We start from the raw sequence: 24,486 nt of genomic DNA, 5'->3' as shown, positions 1-24,486 counted from the left end.
TAACTTGCACAACTTGTTTAATTAATTTTGCCGTCCATCAACTTGCTAATTTATTATGCATTAATTGACTTTCTATACTCAAAATCTCCACTTGAAGCTTTTTAAAGGAAACACATCTAATGAAATGATTAGATCTAACTTTACTATATCTTCGACTTCGAATCTGTAATTATTGATTGAATTCAACTACTCCGTCGCGTCGGAGCTGCCATGCAGAAAACATCCGAGTTTGTCGTCGGTGGGGATATGCGCTCACTGCCTCAAGGACAGGCTGGTGAAGTTGGTCTGCTCGGAATGCGGCGAGCAGCGTCTCTCTTCCTGCTCCTGCTCCTGCTCCGACGTCTCCTCCTCGCAACGCAACTCCTGCAGCACCATGGAGGTCGGCAGCGTCGGGAGAGTCTCGTTTCTAATCGAGAACGACAAGACCGATCAGCCTCCCAAGCATGCACGAGATGAGAGATCGGAGCAGGTCATATTCCAGCGGTGGAGCGCCGGCAGGTAGGTCGAGGTGAAGAAGACGAACGGATTTTGGATTGAGTTTGCAATGACATAACCTAATTTTGGCTGCCAATGACCAAAATACCCCTGCTTTGTTATTATGGAGTAAATTTGTGATTGAGAGAACTAATATCTCATTAAATTTGAAAATTAATACTAGCCCTTGATTTTCTTGATCTTGTGACTGTGATTTGTTCTCTAGTTATTTGGTTAAGGGGTGTTTGCCATAGATCACTACTCTATATATATATATATATATATATATATATATATTCTCCTATTCATCCCTTAGATCCTTTATTCTTCTTAATATGAGACGTTAGATCTCATTCATCAACGGTCCAGATGATCTGCATTATTACACTATAATGGTGCATTATTAGTCGGTGTGCATTATTCAACTGAAAATCTGCATTATTAAATGACACGTGGCACCAATCTAACCGTCGGATGACAAAATCGTGGGGCTAAGATTAAAAAGATTAAAGAACAAAAGATACAAAAAGGAAATGAATACATCTATATATATATAGGGTCTTGTTAGGTTGAGATTTTTTAGCTTAATTGAGAATTGAGATGCATTTTCAGCCACTCATTTTGAAATGTCAACTACAAGTAGATTATATCAACTAAGGGTATTATCGTCATTTCATTTCAATAGCCAGAATATCAAATGTCAACAACTCGTATTAAAATGTCAACAACTAAAAAAAAATTATTTTTTATTTTTTTTAAATTTTTTTAAAAAAAATTTAAATTTTTTTTTAATTTTTTTAATTTTCACGCGATGTCAACTACGATGTGTAGCCTGCACATCAAATGTCAATAGCCCTGCACATCAAATGTCAATAGCCCTGCACATCAAATGTCAACAGCTTATAGTTGACATTATATGTGTATAGGTGATATGAATCATATATGTAGTTGATATTATATATGTGCAGTTGACATGAATTGTATATGTAGTTGACATTATATGTGTGTAGTTGACATGAATTGTATATGTAGTTGACAAAAAAAATAAAAATAATAAAAAAATAAAAAATCGAAAAAAAAATTTAATTTTTTTTAAAAAAATAAAAAATATTTATTAAATAAAATGTATGATGAAATTACCATTCTGCCCTTTCACAATTAATTAATGTAAAAATATTTTCCATGTGGTAAATTCTGGACCACTCATTTAATAAAAATGAGTGGCTAATAATGCATCTCAATTCTCAATTAGGCTAAAAAATCTCAATTGATCACAACCCTATATATATATATATATATATATATATATATATATATATATATATATAGGGTCATGTTAAAGTCCTTTGCTATGCTTAGATTTAAGTTCCAATTTGATTTGGATGGTTGGATCTGATAGATGAACGACGCTGATTTAAGCAATTCTTTACCATTCCGTAGTTCATTATTTCGTTTAATTCGTTCATTACGAGGGTGAAATAGTAATTTTAAGTTCTAAAATCTGCAAAAAATGAGGAGCCGCGATTTTAGCGGGATACCCCCACTACTTTCCATCTACCGCCTCATTCATCAGAACCCGTATTTACTCCCGCTTCTCTCTCCAAAGCGTCTTCTCAAATTCTCTCAAATTCAATTCAACTAGCAAACCCTAGCCGCCTACGCCATTGTATTCGACGGTAAACTGAAATTCAAGCCGTTTTACAGTCGATTTGCAGGCTTCGGTTCTGAGTTTTAAGGAGAGGTAGGGTTTTCCGATTGTTAATTTCGTTTTTCAATAACCCTTTCTTCAAGATTCGCCAGTAACCCAACACCCACACCACCATTCAGCCAATTACCACCAATCCGACGTATTTGTTACTGAAATCAATCTCCGTTGTTGTGTGGTTGGATTCTTTCGCAGATCTTAAAATGACGAAAAGAGGACGTCCAACTAATTCACAGCAATTCCAGCAAGAGGGTGAGCTTTTGTCCGTAGGTTCAATTTGAATTGCTTTGTATGTTTGGTTTGTAAACCCACATGGGTTAACATAATTTGCACATTATTTGCATAATTGTGTGAATTAAATTAACTACTGTATCCATTAGTCGTAAATTCAGAATCTGGTTGTTCGTTGTAGGTGGGGTTTTAGATTGGGAAAGAGTAGATTGTCAATCTGTTTGTTCATTACTTGGTATAATATCTTCATTATTTGATTATGTGATTGCATTATTTGGATGGTTAAGTGGTTACATGTATATATATCATGTATGCTGCAGCATGCTTGTGTTATGATTGCATTATTCCACTATGTGATTGCATTATTTGCTGATGTGATTGCATTATTTGAAAATGTGATTGCATTATGTTGGATCCTGTTGTAAATCTGTTTGTTCATTACTTGGTATAATATCTTCATTATTTGATTATGTGATTGCATTATTTGGATGGTTAAGTGGTTACATGTATATATATCTTGTATGCTGCAACATGCTTGTGTTATGATTGCATTATTTCACTATGTGATTGCATTATTTCACTATGTGATTGCATTATTTGCTGATGTGATTGCATTATTTGAAAATGTGATTGCATTATGTAGGATCCTGTTTTAAATTGTCAAACATTAACTGGAATATGTGTTTGTAAATTACACTATATAGTCGGTGCAGTATGTGTACATGTTGAAGCATGATTTTATTTTACGCATGAATTAATGTTCGTTTGGCAGATTTGTTTCTACTATATACCTCTGTTTGTTATTCTATGTATTGCACGTTTAATGATGCAAGTTGGTGCTGCTCGACAGGGACAAAGCAGTTGAGGAGCAACATAGAAGATGCAGTGGATGATCTACTGCCAGTTGGAATAGCCCAGAAATTCCGCGAACGAATTACGGAAGCTTCAACCAGCTCTGCCCAAAATGACTGTGAAGACAAGAAGAACAAAGGCCGGAGGGAGGACTATTTGTACTGTCGTCGAACACCTGCAGAGTTCTTGTCCTGCTTGAAGAATTTTACGCCGCAACAAAAGGAATCTGTTGCCGAACTAGGATTTCAATCTATCCTGTGTTTCGATGCCAGGAAGCCGTCACGGAACTTGTACATGAGTCTAAGAGTTAATGCAATATTTGTACATTATTTAGCTATATCTATGCATTATTTATCCTGTTTTATGCATCATTAGACTGATGTTGTACATGAGTCTAAGAATGAATGCAATATTTGTATGTTCATTACTTGAGTGATTCTGTACATTATTTGGCTATTTGAATGCATTATTTATTCTGTTTTAAGCATCACGTGGTTGTTGTTGTACATACTACATCCTAGCTCCTAGGCTTGTTAAACCCTTAGGGAAAACAAGAAACGTGCGCTAAACATCGAAACACAGTACAACTTAAATGAAACGGGGCAAGATTAAGGTTCATTACATATCACAAATAATGCATTACAGAAGCTAAAACTACGCATTACATTACATAATATGTACATTATGTATATCTGTTTTAAAAAATGCCTACGCGCTATGCACGTGCAACCCAGACGAATTACTGCAGCTCGTGTATTCGGACAACGTTTTTTAGATTTAGAACATACCACACCCTAGCCCCTAGGCTTGTTAAACCCTTAGGGAAAACAAGAAACTTGCGCCAAACATCGAACCACGGTACAACTTAAATGAAACGGGGCAAGATAAAGGTTCATTACGTATCACAAATAATGCATTACAGAAGCTAAAACTACGCATTACATTACATAATATGTACATTATGTATATCAGTTATGCATTATTTGTTTTACTTTATTCATTATTTTCTATTTTCATGCATTATTTCGTGTACATCATATGATTAAATATGTACATTATTGGCCATTCTTAGTGCATTATGTTTACCGTTTTGGAAAATAATATACTTTACTGGAAATATGATTTGCTTAATAATTAACAACCATGCAGTACACCTACACGCAAGGTACGAGATTCAATACAAACCAAGCACAGTAACAATGTTTTGCAATCATCGCGCGTGATTCGGTTCTGCATTATTTGTTTTACTGTGTTCATTATTTTCCATTTGTCATGCATTATGTCGTGTACAACATTTGATTAAATATGTACAGTATTGGATCTACTGCCTGTTGGACTTGCCCATAAACATGAAACTTGCATCATATTTCTGATGAAACAGTAAAGAGTCAGTACAACATGAAAAACGATTTTGCTGATCTACACAGATTATGTAATGCGACTGAGAACAGACGCACACCAACATGAAAAACGATCTCGATGCTCTACACTGATTATGTATGACGACTGATATTCAATTACAAAATGAAATCGTCGAAACCACTAAACATGAGCGAGAAGTGGGTGAATAACCTTCTTCCATTGATTATCGAGCAATCGTGCACAATCTACATTTGTCTGCGTTTGATTCACAAAGCACCGGCGTGAACAATCTACAATCTATAATCGTGAACTGCCAATTGCTCGAACTGAAATTATCAAAATTAAAAGCGGTGTGCTGGAGAAAGAAATCAGCGAAAAATTGGGAAGAAATCATTTTTTGAAACTGCATACGGCCTAAAAGGAGTAATTCATGGATAATTCCATAACTAACAAATTTGGTTAATCCCTATTTCACCCTCAAGCGTTGAAAATTAATTTTTTTTGATAATTTCAGTTTAAAATTTAAGCCATTAGATGCATTGAAATCCATGGATGAGATTAAGAAGGAGATTGGATTTAATAGGTGAAAAGGATTTGAGCACAATCCTATATATATATATATATATATATATATATATATATATATATATATATAGGAAAATGATCAATACAAAACTTGATCTCAATACAAAATCCAGACCAAATCCTGACCATGAGATTTGACAATCCAATGGTCAATAATTAAATAAAAATACGGAGGGTCATTGTAAAGCAGTTTTAGGTCATATTATAAACTTTGGATTTGAGGTCATGTTAAGATCATTTCATGTCATCCTTACTATAATGACGTAAAAATAAGCTTACAATGACCTAAAAATGACTTTTATATGCTTGGTTCTGCATTTTTGTATTAAGAATGGTTTTGCATGGATCAAAACCCTATATATATATATATATATATATAGGGATGTATTCATTTCCTTTTCCTATATTTCCTCCTTTTTCCTTCTTAATATCAGCCATTAGATTAGAGAAATGGACGGTCAAGATCAACATTGGGTAATTAATCTCGTGTTGCATTATTTGTCCTATTTTGTGCATTATGAGGGTACAATAGTAATCTAATAATGGCTGGAAACCGCTACGAATAATGCACCACATGGTCACGAGTAATGCATATAATTGCCTATATAATGCACAATATGTGAACTGCAATGCATACGAATAAGATGTACCATGTTATGATGTTTGACACATGTTTCTTGTTTCCCCTAAGGGTTTAATAAGCTTAGGGGCTAGGGTATAGTACGTAGACACGTATGTAATCTTCACATGGTAACGAGTAATGGATATAATTGACTATATAATGCACAATTTGTGAACTGCAATGCATACGAACAAGATGTGTTGTGTTATGATGTTTGACACACGTTTCTTGTTTCCCCTAAGGGTTTAATAAGCTTAGGGGCTAGGGTATAGTACGTACGCATTAATAACAAATTATAAAACGATACGAATAATTCACCAAATTGTCACGAGTAATGGATGTTATTAACTATATAATGCACAATATGTGAACTGCAATGCATACGAATAAGATGTACCATGTTATGATGTTTGACACACGTTTCTTGTTTCCCCTAAGGGTTTAATAAGCTTAGGGGCTAGGGTATAGTACGTAGACATTACTAAATGCACGTATGTAATCTTCAATCCGTTGATTAACCCATATACACAATACCTCTAATAATGCATAATATACTGAGATAATGACAATTAACAGCTACATAATGCACTACCTAAACCAAATAATGCACATACGTATATTCCAATAACAACAATTTGTTAGTAATGTCTACGTACTATACCCTAGCCCCTAAGCTTATTAAACCCTTAGGGGAAACAAGAAACGTGTGCCAAACATCATAACATGGTACATCTTATTCGTATGCATTGCAGTTCACATATTGTACATTATATAGTTAATAACATCCATTACTCGTGACAATTTGGTGAATTATTCGTATCGTTTTATAATTTGTTATTAATGCGTACGTACTATACCCTAGCCCCTAAGCTTATTAAACCCTTAGGGGAAACAAGAAACGTGTGTCAAACATCATAACACAGCACATCTTGTTCGTATGCATTGCAGTTCACAAATTGTGCATTATATAGTCAATTATATCCATTACTCGTTACCATGTGAAGATTACATACGTGTCTACGTACTATACCCTAGCCCCTAAGCTTATTAAACCCTTAGGGGAAACAAGAAACGTGTGTCCAAACATCATAACATGGTACATCTTATTCGTATGCATTGCAGTTCACATATTGTGCATTATATAGTCAATTATATGCATTACTCGTGACCATGTGGTGCATTATTCGCAGATACCAAAATGTGGCAGTTACTTTTCCGTCAAATGTCAATAATAACCCTGTAATGCATACAACCACCTTCTATAATGCAACACAGAACCAGTTTTATAGAATCAATCTGATCCGTTGATGCCTTAGATCTAACGCGTAATATTAAGAAGGAAAAAGGATCTAAGATGTGAAAAGGAGAATAACGCTCCCCTATATATATATATATATATATATATATATATATATATATATATATATATATATATATATAGGAAGATGATCAAAATAAAAATGCATTTAAATCCAGAAATGCAGCCCAAATCTTGGCCTTAGGATTAGATGATCTAATGGTCAATAATTAACCAAAAACACGGAAGGTCATAATTAAGCAATTTTAGGTCATAGTATAATATTTGGGTTTAATGTCATGCTAAGATCATTTTAGGTCATGCTAAGCATGACCTAAAAATTAACTAACTATGACCTAAAAGTGCCCTACGTATGATATTGTTCTGCATTTCTGTATTTAAATCTAGTTTTGCATAGATCAAAACCGACATGATTAGGGAAAAGTAAAAATTTGGTTCAGCAACATAAAAATGCTATTTCATCCGTTCAAAAAACTGTCACATTTGTATATGATAATGATACTACATGTTTTAATAAAATAACCGAGGTAATCTGGTATTGTATGAGTGGAATAAAAGTCTCACTTTAAATATGTTGTGTGAATTGTGTGAACTCTAATGCATAATATTATAAATGGAAAATGACATTTTTCTTGTGTACGAATCACCAAGAAAATTGTGTCAAACTTTTTGTGAATAGATGAAATATAATGGCTGAGTAAAGTTATTAGTACCTTTATTTTGTTACTTAATGGTGATTTTTCATAGGAGTATCTATTATCACGGCGATACTTAAATCATTCACTTTCGGAGTAAGATATATATAAATAACAATCTGCTACAAAATACGATACTATTAGGGCTCGTTTGGTTGCACTGACAGGGTTATATGAAATAGCCTCCTCACATTGATTTTACATGATAGTGTGGTAAGATATGTATCTCACTTTGATGTTTGGTTGTACCGACAACAACCCCATGATAGCTTATATTATGTTTGGTTTGGACTGCAGAAACTGCTGATACAAAAATACATGGACAAATTTGTCCTTCTAAGATTATTGTAGTGACAATTTTATCCTTGCAGACCCTATTTCTAATTTTGGCACAGCAGAATCGCCCCTTCAGCTCTATCACACGGACAACTATGTCTTCGCTCGTGAGATCCGTTCCAAAGGGAGCGTTAATGAGTGCTTGAACATTGCGCAGCACTTCGGTTGGCAGATTGGCATCCTCCCAATCCCGATCGTTCCTCATGCCGATCAATGTCGAAAGCAAATAAGTATCCATCTCTCGATTCCATTTGCCTCGATAGAAGAACGTTGCTTGGGGTAGGATTTGAGACTTCATTTTTTCAGATAAAGGTGTTGAAGCTATGGTCGCACTCTTCCCCTTATATACAACAACCGCCCCGTCACTACTTCCTCCGTCGACATTAAATTGGATTGGTTGAGAAATTACTCCGGTAGGCAAGCAATAAATATAGTGCATACATATTTATTAAATTTTTCTGTTTTTCTTCTTTTCTCCAATTTTCTTTTTTCTTTTTTGTTCTTTTGTAAAGTTAATTTTTATTTCACAGTTTCTTTTGTTAACTCAAATTTCTCATATTTTTTTACTTTGATTATAAGATGATACTTTTGCATCATAAAATGATACTTTGAGGGGATAAAATGATAGTTTCAAATGATACAAATGATACTTTTGTTTAATAATGATAGTTTTAGATTTTTGGATGATAAAATGATACTTATGCATCATAAAATGATACTTTGAGGGGATAAAATGATAGTTTCAAATGATAAAATGATACTTTTGTTTAATAATGATAGTTTTAGATTTTTGGATGATAAAATGCTACTTTTGCATCATAAAATGATACTTTGACGGGATAAAATGATAGTTTCAAATGATAAAATGATACTTTTGTTTAATAATGATAGTTTTAGATATTTGGATGATAAAATGATACTTTTGCATCATAAAATGATACTTTGAGGGGATAAAATGATAGTTTCAAATGATACAAATGATACTTTTGTTTAATAATGATAGTTTTAGATTTTTGGATGATAAAATGATACTTTTGCATCATAAAATGATAATTTGACGGGATAAAATGATAGTTTCAAATGATACAAAGGATACTTTTGTTTAATAATGATAGTTTTAGATTTTTGGATGATAAAATGATACTTTTGCATCATAAAATGATACTTTGAGGGGATAAAATGATAGTTTCAAATGATAAAATGATACTTTTGTTTAATAATGATAGTTTTAGATTTTTGGATGATAAAATGATACTTTTGCATCATAAAATGATACTTTGACGGGATAAAATGATAGTTTCAAACGATAAAATGATACTTTTGTTTAATAATGATAGTTTTAGATTTTTGGATGATAAAATGATACTTTTGCATCATAAAATGATACTTTGAGGGGATAAAATGATAGTTTCAAATGATACAAATGATACTTTTGTTTAATAATGATAGTTTTAGATTGTTGGATGATAAAATGATACTTTTGCATCATAAAATGATACTTTGACGGGATAAAATGATAGTTTCAAATGATAAAATGATACTTTTGTTTAATAATGATAGTTTTAGATTTTTGGATGATAAAATGATACTTTTGCATCATAAAATGATACTTTGAGGGGATAAAATGATAGTTTCAAATGATACAAATGATACTTTTGTTTAATAATGATAGTTTTAGATTTTTGGATGATAAAATGATACTTTTACATCATAAAATGATAATTTGACGGGATAAAATGATAGTTTCAAATGATACAAATGATACTTTTGTTTAATAATGATAGTTTTAGATTTTTGAATGATAAAATGATACTTTTGCATCATAAAATGATACTTTGAGGGGATAAAATGATAGTTTCAAATGATAAAATGATACTTTTGTTTAATAATGATAGTTTTAGATTTTTGGATGATAAAATGATACTTTTGCATCATAAAATGATACTTTGACGGGATAAAATGATAGTTTCAAATGATAAAATGATACTTTTGTTTAATAATGATAGTTTTAGATTTTTGGATGATAAAATGATACTTTTGCATCATAAAATGATACTTTGAGGGGATAAAATGATAGTTTCAAATGATAAAATGATACTTTTGTTTAATAATGATAGTTTTAGATTTTTGGATGATAAAATGATACTTTTGCATCATAAAATGATAATTTGACGGGATAAAATGATAGTTTCAAATGATACAAATGATACTTTTGTTTAATAATGATAGTTTTAGATTTTTGGATGATAAAATGATACTTTTGCATCATAAAATGATACTTTGAGGGGATAAAATGATAGTTTCAAATGATAAAATGATACTTTTGTTTAATAATGATAATTTTAGATTTTTGGGTGATAAAATGATACTTTTGCATCATAAAATGATACTTTGACGGGATAAAATGATAGTTTCAAACGATAAAATGATACTTTTGTTTAATAATGATAGTTTTAGATTTTTGGATGATAAAATGATACTTTTGCATCATAAAATGATACTTTGACCGGATAAAATGATAGTTTCAAATGATAAAATTATACTTTTGTTTAATAATGATAGTTTTAGATTTTTGGATGATAAAATGATACTTTTGCATCATAAAATGATACTTTTGTTTAATAATGATACTTTTGTTTAATAATGATTAGTAAGACCTTTCATATAACAAGTAATAGAAAATAACAGCAATAATCCATTTGCATAATAAGCCACCATGCTTATATTCTAAAAAACACAAAGCATGCTAAAATTTAAGTTTGCTATGTTCAACTCGGTTAGGATGCGAGCCTTGCTAAAACAACACTGATGGCTTGTGCACGCTTCACTGTCGTTCTCGTACATCAACCTGACAACGAACACACCTACATGATGAGGCCAAACAAGGAGAAATCGAATCATCAGCTAGTATTGTAGATCGAGCTGAGATATATAAGAGTTGGTGAAGTGAAAAGGTACTAACATGCAGCCTTATTTACAGACAGAAAGCAAAAGAGTCGATGCAATCTCAGGTGGCTTATTATGCAAATGTAATGTTTATATTCCACTAGCACCCTTTTCCTTGGCATCATAAACTAGACTGATTATAACTAAGCCCTCAATTGGTATTCAAAAAGGATTCATAACTAGTTAAAATGAGAAGGCTTTCAAGAGTAATTGGACCCCATAATCCATTTGCATAATAACCCACCATGCCTCATTAATGATTCAGTCATAGGTTAATCAAGATTTACCATATAATACAACTTCGAAGAAAGAGAGAGACATGCAATCTCCGAAATGCAGTTCAAGCATACTGATTATGTAGATAAGGGGAATGAGAGAGAGGGAGATGTTCAAGAACAAATTATCAGCACCTAAATCAAGATGTTTTGATGGAAAAAGTAGAACAAGCAAATTACCTTGCTCTCTTTTTTCTAATATTTCAAATCCAGAAATGAGTACTTATGCTGTTACTATAACTGGCCCAGAACATATTTCATTAACTAGATGTTTCTGTTTTGATTAAGTAATTAGCGTATTAATTTATTCAAGTAGTAGATATTAGTACTCACAATCACTAATTTGACTCAGATGTGCATCCCCTTAACTAATCTAACAACCATTTCAGCTGAATTTTCAATTAGAACTACAAATCTTGCCAAGCTGCATATAGATTGCAAATTGAGAAATGCAAATCTGGGAGGAAGTATATTTTAGCAAGCCCTACATACAAATTGAGAAATGCAAATCTGGAAGAAAGTCATATCAATCTAGAAAAGTATGTAATTCCCAAGCACACATGCACAAACAACTGAAACACAATCCAAATCGGCGATGAAGACGAATTAAATTTTCAAGCATCCATGTAATTGTTGTGTAGTTGGGAATTTTGTGTACCTTGCGAGATTCCTCTTCATTAGCCATGGGTAATAACTTCAAAATCGAGCCCAGGTTACGATATCACCAAATGTGGTCGACGAATCTGCAAATCATTCACATATTACCTAAAACGATGATTACCAAACGGGCTAACAAAATTTCATACAAAATTGAATGCAAACCCTAAAATCGATGGCCGACCTCTCTTTGAGGAGCTGGGGCTTGAAACGGTGGAGTGAAGGGGTATAATTGTGACTTGGCCGAATTTCACCAAACGGGCTTCACGAGATTGAGCAATATCGGAGGGGAGGACCTGGACAGTGGTATAGGTGAAATGCAGGTAGCAATCTTAAATTTCATCCGGGTCCTGATTGGTTTACCGGGTCGCGAGATAGTATATCAGTACAACCAAACGGCTGATATACCTACGATAGGCTGCCCTATCAAGGCCCATCAGTACAACCAAACGACCCCTTAAGATACCTACAAATTAACTAAAGGATTAGTTATTTGGATTGCCAATGGATATCCCTTGTCTTGGCCATTGGTATTACTCGATTTATTAATTAGCTCTTGAACAAGTGCACAAAGTAACTCAGCATTGGAAGCACCAATAAAATATAAGCCCATTTAATTATTTGAAAAAATTGACAGTAATTAATGGGCCGACTTAATGCATAAATAACCTTGAATCTGATTGCTATATTTTTTTTTCACATTACTTTGACTTACAGAAGGAGGACCATCCTATTTCCATTTATTTCATTTTATTGTTTATTTCTTGGATAGGAAGAATCCAATCAAAAATCACTAGAAGTTTGAATAGGCCTATCCCAAATTGATCATGTACCCCACCATATTCACTCATAAAGGCAAACCAGAAAATGCACATGAGCTTGATGTAAGATTAATAAATTTGTTCGTAGATTAATGAAGACTGCTTGTATTAGTAATTATGGGGAATGGAAACTAGTGATTTATGGAAATCATAACTATATGTAGCTAGGATAACATGCATTAGGCCTACTTTCGGTGAGGATTGTTACTAGGTCAATCCCAATGTTTAAACCCATTCTATAACACCTACCTACAACGCATTTAATTTTCACCTAAACCAATTAGCCTTTTTTAGTAATCTTTTTTTCTATAATCAATACACATGAATTATTTAACGACAAAGAATTCGATCAGGAGCAAGTTTCTAATTAAGAGGACTATGAAGAACAATGTGTTTGATCTAATTATGATATTATGAATTAGGCATGTACCAACCAACTAAATTTGAGTTCAAAATATATGGAGTATCTTAAAATAACATGCTATTATCAAAATGTTTCCAAGAATTTTTTTTCTTTCAGTTATTGGTTAGTAATACTAAATTACTACTAATGAATGAGAATATAAGACAATGTCCCTTTAATTACATAGCTGAGTTGTTATCATACAAAATATTTTCTTATATGGGAACTATATATTAATAAATACTATTCCCTCCGTCCCACTATAAGCGAGCCGCTTCTTTTGGCACAAGATTTATGAAATTGATATTTAAAAAGTTAGAGTGGGGAGAATATATAATATGAGAGAAGAAAAGGTAGAGGAATGAAAAGAATAAAGTAAGCGAAAAATAAAGTAAGAGCTAAAGATGATTTTTTATTTAAAACAGAAATGACTCATTTATAATGAGATATTAAAAAAAGAATGTGACTCAGTTACGCTGGGAGGAGAGAGTATAAACTATTGATCTTTATGTGATTTAGGATTCTCATAAAAGCATGATTCTAAGTTTCAAATAGATAAAAAGTTCATATAGGCGCATTATTCAATATAGTATTAAAAGGCATTATCTATATATATATAGAAAAATGTACGTAGTTAGTATATTTGTTAAAGTGTGGATAAGTATGGTGCCTTGGGCAAACTACAGGACTAAAAGAGGGCAATGACTCAGCACTAATCAGCAGCAGCAAATTATAGTGAAGTTAGAATGTGATGGAGACAATGGGACGTGGAACAATATTAGGTATCTATTGTACAACTTAGTCAAAATCACACATCTACATAGAAGGGAACCGAGCTGCTGACTTTCTTGCAGGTAGGGGGTTCAGACCCCTGCCCTTATTTACTATGATCCAATCTCTGCGCCTCGGTATCTGAAGGCGCTAGTTCGGATGGACCAGCTGGGATATCCTAACTTCTGATTCCGTCGTAGAGATGTGGGTTGATCCAGCTTCTTTGGTGGTTGGTTTTGATAATTTTCGTTTCTCCCTCGTATTTCCACTTGATAGTACGGATGATCTCGACTTGTGGGACCTCTATTTGGCTTCTTCTTGTTCTTGTTTAGATCCTAGTAACTTTTGTGCTAAGATCATGTTGTTAGAACATTTTATTTTGATACTATTTACGGGTTGGAGGTCTGCCTAAACCTCCCGCCCACAAAGGGCGTTTTTGAAAAAAAAATATAAATATAAATATTAATGAGGACTAATAGTTCATGTCATAGATTGGACATACCACAATTAAATTGTTGTAGTAGCATTTTCTTTTTCCGACCGTGAATGGTCGAATCCTTAAATTTAGTCTATTTGGTCTAATTCTACTCATTTTAACATAAAACAGAAAAAAAAAATGAAAGAAATGACTATTTGCAAGCTTTTTTGGCCTCTTATACAGTCAGTGACTTGGGAGTATTTAAAAAATACTGAAAATGATAGTTTTGATTAATTATTCACATGTGATTCCTGCATCCCAATAGTATATACTGTACTATCTTGATTAACAATGAAAGTTTATTTGCATTGCAAGTTATTTCTACACTTGTATATTGGCCAATAACTTGCATTATTCATGCAGCTGAGACAACACATGAAATAATTTGATATTAATTTTTGTAATGATTATACTTTAATTAATAACCACATACTTAGTTTAACCAACTAAAATAAGTGAGCTTTTGTGCATGATTAATAAAAGAATCATTATGATATATACATGGAAGTGCATGAAATTCTTCATACCTAAGCACCCTTAATTTTATTAATGCTTCCACTATACATGTATGACGTAGGCACGTAATAATATACTCCATATACACGTTATATCATCTTTGAGAACAATTTTTATATAGTCCATAATATTATTTATTTTATTTTTATTTTTATTTTATTTTAATAAATATTTCAAAAATTATTATTGATGTTATTAATTTTATAAATTATATGAAAATTAAAACTTGATTGGTCAATTTTCTCTATAATTGTATATATATTCATTTTTCTACCATACTATCTATCTCTTAGATAATTTCCGATTATAGTGTGCTCATTTCATTTAAGTTAAGACGTGAAATTGGATCCCTTTCATTTTACTTCATAAATTTTGGAAGGGAATGTGGAAGGAATATTTTAAAATTCATTTGAAAATTTAATCTAATCAACCATTTTGACTGACTGTTTTACGTAAAGAAAGGTCGTAGGACTAGGAACTATAATAAATAGTGCAGTAGCAATAAATGCAAGAATATTTACTTCCATAATCTCATCGGTTTTTTACTTCGCAATAACTCGGGATTTAATCCCCTAGAGATGATAAATCTATCGTCTGTAAATTCAATGAATGAATTACCTCTCGATGATCTTGAACCGGATCACTATCATGAATAACAATATCTGATCTATCAAATCAACCCGCCGTCAAGACTTGAATAGTATAACATAGGAAGTTCTTTTATCCATACCGAATCAAAATTGGGATTCCTAACTCAACTAGTATTAACACCCGAGCTATGCACGGGACATAAGAGTTTCAAATAATGAATATAAAATATAATAAATATATAGAAAATAAGAATTGAAAGCAATATGGAGATTTAAAAAATCAGAAATGTACTTATCTTGTCTCACTCAAAATGAAGAATTTACTACTCCCCAGTGAATGAAACATTTATGCAATTTTAATTTATAATCTAAGTGAAGTAAGGCCATCCACAACGCTGTTCCTATACCGTTCCTTAAACCACTATTTGAGGGCCCCACTGTACTTTTTTACTCCATTCCTTAACTAAGGAACGGAACCTGCAACCCTCCGTTCCTTAACCGTTCCTTAAATTACTATTCATTCAATTTCATTTTTTTTTTATTTCCAACCCAATTCAATTTAAATAAACACACTTTAAAAAACAAACACACTTTATTAAAAAACACACAACATTAACAAAAATTACAACTTAAACGTAAAAAAATAAAAAGCACACAATTAAAATCCTAAAAGAGTCTGCTTCTGGGTTCGCAGACCCACTGCACGTCTTCACGAAGGTAGGCCACTTCGGGTAGATGCCATCGGCGAGATAGTACCCCATTTTATAAAGCCGGTTGTTGGCGACGAAGTTGATGGCCGGCGCTTTACCATCCAAAACTTCGGTCAAGAGGTCGGACTGGTGGAGCACGTTTACGTCGTTGTTCGACCCGGGGACCCCGAAGTACGCGTGCCAGATCCAAAGGCGGTAGTCGGCAACGGCCTCAAGTATAACGGTTGGGTGGGTGCCTTTGTGGCCGCTCGTGTAGGACCCCTTCCACGCCACCGGGCAATTCTTTCATTGCCAGTGCATGCAATCGACGCTGCCGAGCATCCCGGGGAATCCGTGCACTGTTTCGTGAAGGTTGAGCAGGAACTGACAATCGGTCGTGCTTGGCCTTCGGAGAAATTCGTCGGTGAAGGCTGCCCGGACGCCTTGGCAGAATTTGAGCAAGCACATTCGCCCAGTGCTGTCTCCGATGTGGAGGTATTCGTCGAACATGTCGGCCGTTTGTCCAGTCGCAAGCTGGCGGATTGCTGCAGTACATTTCTGCAGCGTCGTGTGGCTGGGACGGCCGACCGCGTCGAACCCTTCCTGGAAGAACTCTTCCCGGGCTGCCAAAGTATTCGCGATGTGGAGAAATAACGGTTTCCCCATGCGGAAACGGCGACGGAAGTACGTATCTCCCCAAACCGGGTTATCGCAGAAGTAGTCGCGTACTAACCTTGCGGCGGCTTCCTCCCGGTTACGATGGATGTACGTACGGGAGCGTCGTTGGGGCGGCGCGGCTTCTTCCGCCTCCCGTCGTCGATCTTCTTCAAGTGATTGTTCCAATATTTGACGCATTTGTTCATAAGGATCCATTAGTTTGATTAAATTTGGGAGAAGGAAAATATAGTTGATTTGAGATGAAAATTGGGGTGGAAATAGAGAGGAATAGATGTGTGTTTGTGATTGAAATGAGTATGAAATAGGAGTATTTATAGAGTAAATAAATAAAATAAAAATTAAAAAAAAATAAAAAACCGATATAAAAAAAACGGTCTCATTACCGTTGCAAAAAAAAATTTATTTTTTTTATTAAATTCGAATTTAAAAAAAAATGAATTATTGCGTCACCGGACGAAGCCCACTCGCGGGGAAGCGAGTGGGCTTCACGCGTCGAATGGGAGGCCGCCACGTCGCCTCGGCGCGTGGCGGAACGTTCCGGAACGGAACGCGGCACGGCATAGGAATGGCGACGGCACGGAACGGCGACGGAACGCACCCCATAACGCGTGCCGCCGCGGAACCGTTCCGCCGGAACGGCATAGGAACCGCAACGGCACAGCGTTGCGGGTGCCCTAAAAACAATAAAATTAATGACAAAAATAAGATGTGTGACTAATAATCTAAGAGTATGAATTAATTAGAATAAGATATACAAATAAAGAAAATATGTGTGAGTAAAGATGTTTATTGAAAGTGCTATGCAAGTCATTAATCCAAATAAAAGGCAAATTAATATATAAATTTAATAGCTTAATTTATAAAAAATTAATTTGAAAAAAATATATGGAATATTGAACATATCCACATTAAATATATGAATAATTTAAATCATATAAATTTAAAACTTCTTTGAGAAGTCAAGTTAGAAAATTTGTATTAACCAATAATCACATTTTAGTTGACTGTTTATTTCTTTCTTTTAATTTCAGACCATAGCATAACTTGATATACATTGTCAAAGACTAAATGAATTTTTTATATTGGAAAGAATAAATTTCTTACTTCCCTCCACATATACATATAAAAAGTAAATTACTACTATCACTTAAAATAACGATACTATTTTATGCATCTTGTTTGTTTTGAATAATGTGAGAATTTAAATTACTCTTTATATTAAGAAGTTATACAAACTTTATAAGTTAGATTTAGTTTTAAATATATATAATGTCATCTTATTCCTTAGTTTAATCTATAAACTTAGTAGTATTATTTAATTAGAGGCGAATTAAAATATAAGAACTAAAAACTTTAATTGAGTAAATATAGGATGAGAATTGTAAGCATTACATATATGTGTTGTCGTTTAGCTTGTGAATTAATTCGGAGAAAAAGTATTGCAATAAATGATTAAATCTCAATTTTAACCTAAATAAATGGAAGGCAAACTAAACTCTCTAGCACAATTCCAATTTAACTCAAATATAAGTCAAATTAATATATAAATTTAATAACTTAATTATAAAAAAATTTAATGGTAGTGCACTATTTAAATGTGTTTTAAAACTTCTTCAAGAAGTTAGCATTTTATTGGGCTATTATTTGTCATATTGTTTTTGCCTTAAAAAATTATTTTTAAATAGAAGACACCTCATCTTTCCATTTTCCCTCAAAAAGGGCATTAAAGACTTTTCATCAAACTTGCACTTTAGATTATGATAGATTACTCCAAAATAATATCATCCGTTTCCTTGTTTTTCCTATAACCAACCTTTAAATTTTATGCAATTTACAAAAAAACTAGTTCTGACAATAAGAATTTTTGAAGAATTATAGTCGAACCAAATACGTAAAATAAAACAGTACTAGTATAATGCTAACGCGAACTAAATGAGAGATTTAACTTAACATTTCTATATATATAAATGTATTCAGAACAAATAACCAATTTATAACTATTAAATTACAAGATCTAATGATCATAATTAAATCACGTTGATATAATAAAAAATGACAAATAAGGAACATTAATTTGTGTATAGTGTATACTGTGTTGTGACTTTTGTTTAATTTATTATAGTATAATGTTTGCATTATAGTTGTATAATTGTCCATTATGTAGGCACACTTTTTCATCATGCATTTATTGTGTAGTGTCGTGGTGATATTATGTTTTATTACCACTATTCCTAGATCAGAAATTTGCCCACTGATTTCCAAGTCGCAATTTTTAGTTTTTTACCACTATTCGTATATAAGAAATTTGCCCACTGATTTACTAGTCATTCTTCGCAATAATGGAAAAAACTTTTGAAAACACCGCAAAAAAAACAAAAGTTAGCGTTATTAATTCAATAGAAGAAAGACACCGCAAATATCTTAACAGAAACACTACAAATTTAAATATCATACATAAGAATTGACGAAATCTCTAAAGACAAACTGCACAAAAATAACAAATAAATGTAGTTTAGACAATATATTGCACATAGGGATGTGTTATATTGTCACATTTTAAGTTGCTAAATCTGTTAACTCATCAAACAGTGTATTAAAAATGTCAACACGATGACATTAATATATATGTCAACAAATATTAATAAAATTATGTGTTGATATTTTTAATATACTGCGTTGATGAAATAACAAAGTTAACAACTTAATAAAGTTAACAATTTATCCCACCTCATTGCACATATAATTGAGATGTGTTAATGAGCATGTATCGATAAAATCTGAACCATTTATAGGTTAATCATATGGCCAAAATATATGTGCAATTATGCACTAAAAGTTGAATGCCCCTATATATATAGATACATATATACATCCCACAATAACAAAACATAACACTAGAAAACAAAGTTGAGGTATTCTTTGCAGCTCAAAATCAGCTCACTCCCTTTCACCTCAATGTAATCTCATTAATTCCATATTCCTCCCTACCTAATTCAAAATGTGGCAAAGTGGTGACCAAACTTGCACCTCAGAGCATGCGCAGCGGTGGCGTCCGTCGCCACCGCCGTCCGCGCCGCTGGCACTAACGCCATCCGCCGCCGCTGCGCTCGCGCCGCTGGCACGGCGCTGCTCGATGTATCGAGCACGTCCGTGTCAGCGGACGCACACGTGGCGCGCTCCCATTCGTCAACGGCATAGCCGTTGTGTTTAAACATTTTTTATTTTTTTAAAAAAATCGGTATTTAATTATAAATAATGCTAAAAAATAAAAAAAATATTTTCCAAATCCCAAAAATATGGCCGTTTTTTTCCCGTTTTTTCTGATTTTTTTTTATTTTTTTCCCAAAATCATCTATAAATACACACATTCATCACTCATTTATCACATCAATTCATCTCTCATTCATAATTCTTATACAAACTATCAACACATTCAACATTCACTCAAAACATCAAATGGATTTCACTCATCTCATGGCGGGAGCGGAGCGCGAAGAACAAGAATACTACGAACAACATCGTGCCGCTTACGAAGCATATGTCGCGGCGAATACCCCCGCTCATCCTCCTCAACGCACTAGATCAAATCGCCGCTACATCCATCGTGACCGGGAGGGAGCCCACGAAAGGCTCGTTGCCGACTACTTTGCCGACCATCCGCGATTTCCGGCAGATTACTTCATGCGCCGTTTTCGCATGTCAAAGCGCTTGTTCATGCGAATTGTCAACACATTGTCCGCACGTGTTGAATACTTTCAAACAGGTGTAGATGCAGCCGGCAGGCAAAGTATCACGGCGTTGCAGAAGTGTACGTGTGCCATCCGACAACTCGCTACTGGGCAAACGGCCGACATCTTCGACGAGTATTTGCATATCGGTGAGTCCACTGGAATCCTTGGTTTAAAGAATTTTTGCGAGGGCGTTCGTTCTGCTTTTGGGGATGAATTCCTTCGGGCACCCACCACCGATGATTGCCAACGGTTGCTTCGTCTTCACGAATCAGTCCATGGCTTTCCCGGAATGCTTGGCAGCATTGACTACATGCATTGGAGGTGGAAGAATTGCCCGACTGCTTGGAGGGGGCAACACTTAAGCGGTCACAAAGGCGGCGGCCCAACACTTATCCTTGAGGCGGTCGCCGACTATCGCCTATGGATTTGGCATGCATATTTCGGCGTTGCCGTATCCAACAACGACTTGAACGTACTCTATTCTTCACCACTCTTCAATGATGTGATGAATGGTGTAGCACCGACGATCGACTTCACCATCAACAGAAATACATACCGCATGGGTTACTATCTCGCCGATGGTATCTACTCAAGGTGGTCGACGTTCGTGAAGACGCTCCACAACCCGCACGACCCGAGACGGGTTCTTTTTGCTCAGCGTCAAGAGTCAGCGCGGAAGGACGTCGAAAGAGCCTTCGGGGTCCTTCAAGCTCGATTCAACATTGTGAAGGCCCCGGCTCGGCTGTGGTACGTGAATAATATCGCCGACATCATGTTCACGTGTATTATATTACACAACATGATTATAGCCGACGAAGGGCTGAGGGCGGCTAGCTTCTACGACGAGGACGAAGCCGGAAGCTCAACAGCGAGGTCTCCCCCACGCCGAGGCGAGCATACGACGGTTGGCCAGAGGATCGAGACAAGACACACAATACGCGATACTCGAATCCACAATCAACTACAAGAAGACCTAACCAACCACATGTGGGCGAAATTCGGCAACGAGTAGTGATTTTTTTAATTTTTAGGATTTTAATTATGTAATTTTTAATTTTTAGGATTTTAATTATGTAATTTTTCATTTTTAGGATTTTAATTATGTAATGTTTAATTTTATTTGTCATTTGTAATATTTATTGTGGTTTTTAAATGAATTTTAATATTATGGAAATGTTATTGTTTAATTGAATTTTAAATTAATTGTGTTCGTCCTTACGGAAGAGCACAGTTGTGGGTGTTGTGCTCTTGCCAGAGAGCAGGCATGAATAGTACCGCCCGGGCCCACAACCGTGCCGCTGGCAAGAGCAAGAGCACGGTTGTGGATGCTCTCAAGCATTTGATGGCCCTTCATCACCGCACCTCAGCCACCACTTTCTCGCCACTCTCAATGGCCACGCCTCCTCCTACACATCCGCCCTCACTCTCTCCGGCGAGCACCTCTTCACCGGCTCCTCATCCGGCCAAATCCACCGCGCCAGCCTCACCCTACCGCACGAGGCCATGGTGATCGCCGCTGCCGCGGGAGAAGGCGCCGTGAAGGCCATCGTCGCCTCCTCCTTCGACAAGCTCATCACCGCCCACCAAGACCACAAAATTCGCGTGTTGAAAGTCCACCACCAGAAGAAAATCACGCAGCTCGCCACGCTCCCGACCCTAAGCGACCGCGCGACCAAGCTCCTGCTCCCAGGGAACCACGTCCAGGTCCACCACGTCGACGCCGTGTCAGCGCTCGCCCTCTCCAACTCACTCCTCTACTCCGTCTCATGGGATAGAACTCTCAAGGTATGGCGGACTGGAGACTTCAAGTGCCTCCAGTCCGTCGTCAACGCGCACGACGACGCGATCAACGCCGTCGCTGTTAAAAACGGCGCCGTCTACACGGGATCCTCCGACGGGAGGATCAAGGTGTGGAGGAGGAAACAAGGGGAGAAGTCTTACTCACTAGATGCTATATTGGCGAAGCACAAGGTCGGTGTCAATGCCTTGGCGATGAGCGGCGACGACGCGGTTTTGTACTCCGGCGCGTCGGACGCGTTGATATGCGCGTGGAGGAACGAAAGCGGCGGTGAAATGGCAGCGGTGGCGGTGCTGAGGGGGCATGCGAAGGCGGTGCTGTGCTTGGCTGCAGTGGCGGACCATGTGATTTGCAGTGGGTCTGCTGATCAAACGGTGAGGGTTTGGAGAGGGATTGGGAAAGCGTCATATGCGTGTTTAGCGATTCTTGAAGGGCATCGAGGGCCGATCAAGTGCATTACGGTTCATGCTTCTTCTGATGCGACATCACACACCTGTCTTCTCTACAGTGCTGCTCTTGATTGTGATATTAAAGTCCGGAAATTGTGCCTATCTATATAAGATAAGTATATTCATTTAATGATTATTATTAAAAGATTTAAGAACTTGTTTTGCATTTTTTTCTTTTTCAGAAAGTGTGGTTATAAAGTGCAAAAAAAAAGTGTTTTCCTTTATGACGATGGTGCTTATAAATAATGTGAATATGGTCGTGATTTGTATGGAATAGGATCGTAAGGATATTGACAGATGTACCTAATCATGGTAATTAATGTGTGAGAATAAGCATCCATCCACATAATGTTCACGCTAATGAACTTCCAACGCTTCTGTATTCTACCGTTGTTACTTGTTCTTGCCAATCCCAAAGGCTAAAAACCAAAACATATCTAACTAAAACTATAAACAAAACATAAGTTCAAATTCATTATTTTTTTCTTCGGATCATTATACAACTCAGTGGTGAAGCTACACTTGAACGAGAGAAAGTATTAGGGCCATTTGTCGAAGAAATCATGAATTTTGATCAAATTTTGGTTTTATCGCAACTTAAAAAATCAAGCGAAAAAAATCATGAAATTTGAATGTGTTCGCAATTATCTAACGACATATTTTGGTGAAATTTGAATTTGATATGACAACCAAAAAACTATTTGGATGTCATCGTCAATGAATTAAACTATGTTATCTATTCATAAAGAAAAGACTAATTTAACCTAAAAATTCATTGTTTGAATAATTTACGGGATATATTTATATCCAAGTTTCTCTCTTTTTGTATAGATGAGTTAAGTCATTTATTATCATATTTGATTTTCGATAATTTTCCTAAAAAACGACATTATTTCATTCTAAAAGCATTTCTCCGTGTTTTTATACTACTACAATACAAGATCGTAGAGAAATTTTCCGACAAATCATGAAATTTTTAAATATAGAAAACGCTAAAAAGAAAATTAATCAAAGCCTAGTTTATTGTTTTCCGTTTAACTTGGGAATAAACTGATAAACAAGATTGTATAATTAAGTTATAGATGTAATGATGTTGAACATATTTCCTAAGTTTGGTTTCTCGAGTGTGATCATTTTCAAGTTGCGTCGATACAAATTTGACTAGTGTTGTAGAAGACCGTGCATATTTATTATCGCAATTCAATCTTCTGAAAGCAGACTCCAAAATGGTAGAGCAGGGTGGCCAACCACCAAGGCTTTTCTGCGAAAGCTTTATAACTAAAATGGGGCAACATTAATAATATATGACTCCACTAAATCACAAATCATAAAATATCATTTCAAACTTTTATATTTTATTATTTTGATGGATGCCATTTGGCTGTCTAAACCAGACCAAGCAGATCCCTTCTTCTTACAGTGTGTAAAGGTATGATTTGGCATGCTAAAAAAAGTATAGTAGTAATTAATTATGCAATAAGAGAGGACATATGCAGAAGCGAGT

At 34.9% G+C, this 24,486-nt stretch overlaps 1 protein-coding gene across 1 annotated transcript; it reads left to right on the top strand.

Annotated features, from left to right (window-relative positions):
- The first annotated feature begins 4,405 nt into the window (after nucleotides 1–4,405).
- On the top strand, nucleotides 4,406–23,223 carry LOC121760807 (protein JINGUBANG-like). Its single transcript, XM_042156422.1, has 2 exons — nucleotides 4,406–4,427; nucleotides 22,021–23,223. Exons 1-2 carry the CDS (start codon nucleotides 4,406–4,408, stop codon nucleotides 23,091–23,093), a joined length of 1,095 nt encoding a protein of 364 aa, XP_042012356.1. The 3' UTR covers nucleotides 23,094–23,223.
- Nucleotides 23,224–24,486: the final 1,263 nt, after the last annotated feature.

The sequence above is a fragment of the Salvia splendens genome, chromosome 13 (genome assembly GCF_004379255.2).
Source record: "Salvia splendens isolate huo1 chromosome 13, SspV2, whole genome shotgun sequence".
Classification (NCBI taxonomy): Eukaryota; Viridiplantae; Streptophyta; class Magnoliopsida; order Lamiales; family Lamiaceae; genus Salvia; species Salvia splendens.
The sequence above is the reverse complement of the archived record's forward strand: the minus strand, read 5'-3'. Positions and strand labels throughout refer to the sequence as shown.

Excerpts from the sequence above, each read along its gene's own strand:
- LOC121760807 (XM_042156422.1), top strand. The coding sequence starts at position 4,406 with ATGCAGTACACCTACACGCAAG. Across the intron at positions 4,428-22,020 it reads GCAGTACACCTACACGCAAG|CACAACCGTGCCGCTGGCAA; the intron begins GTACGAGATTCA and ends ACCGCCCGGGCC.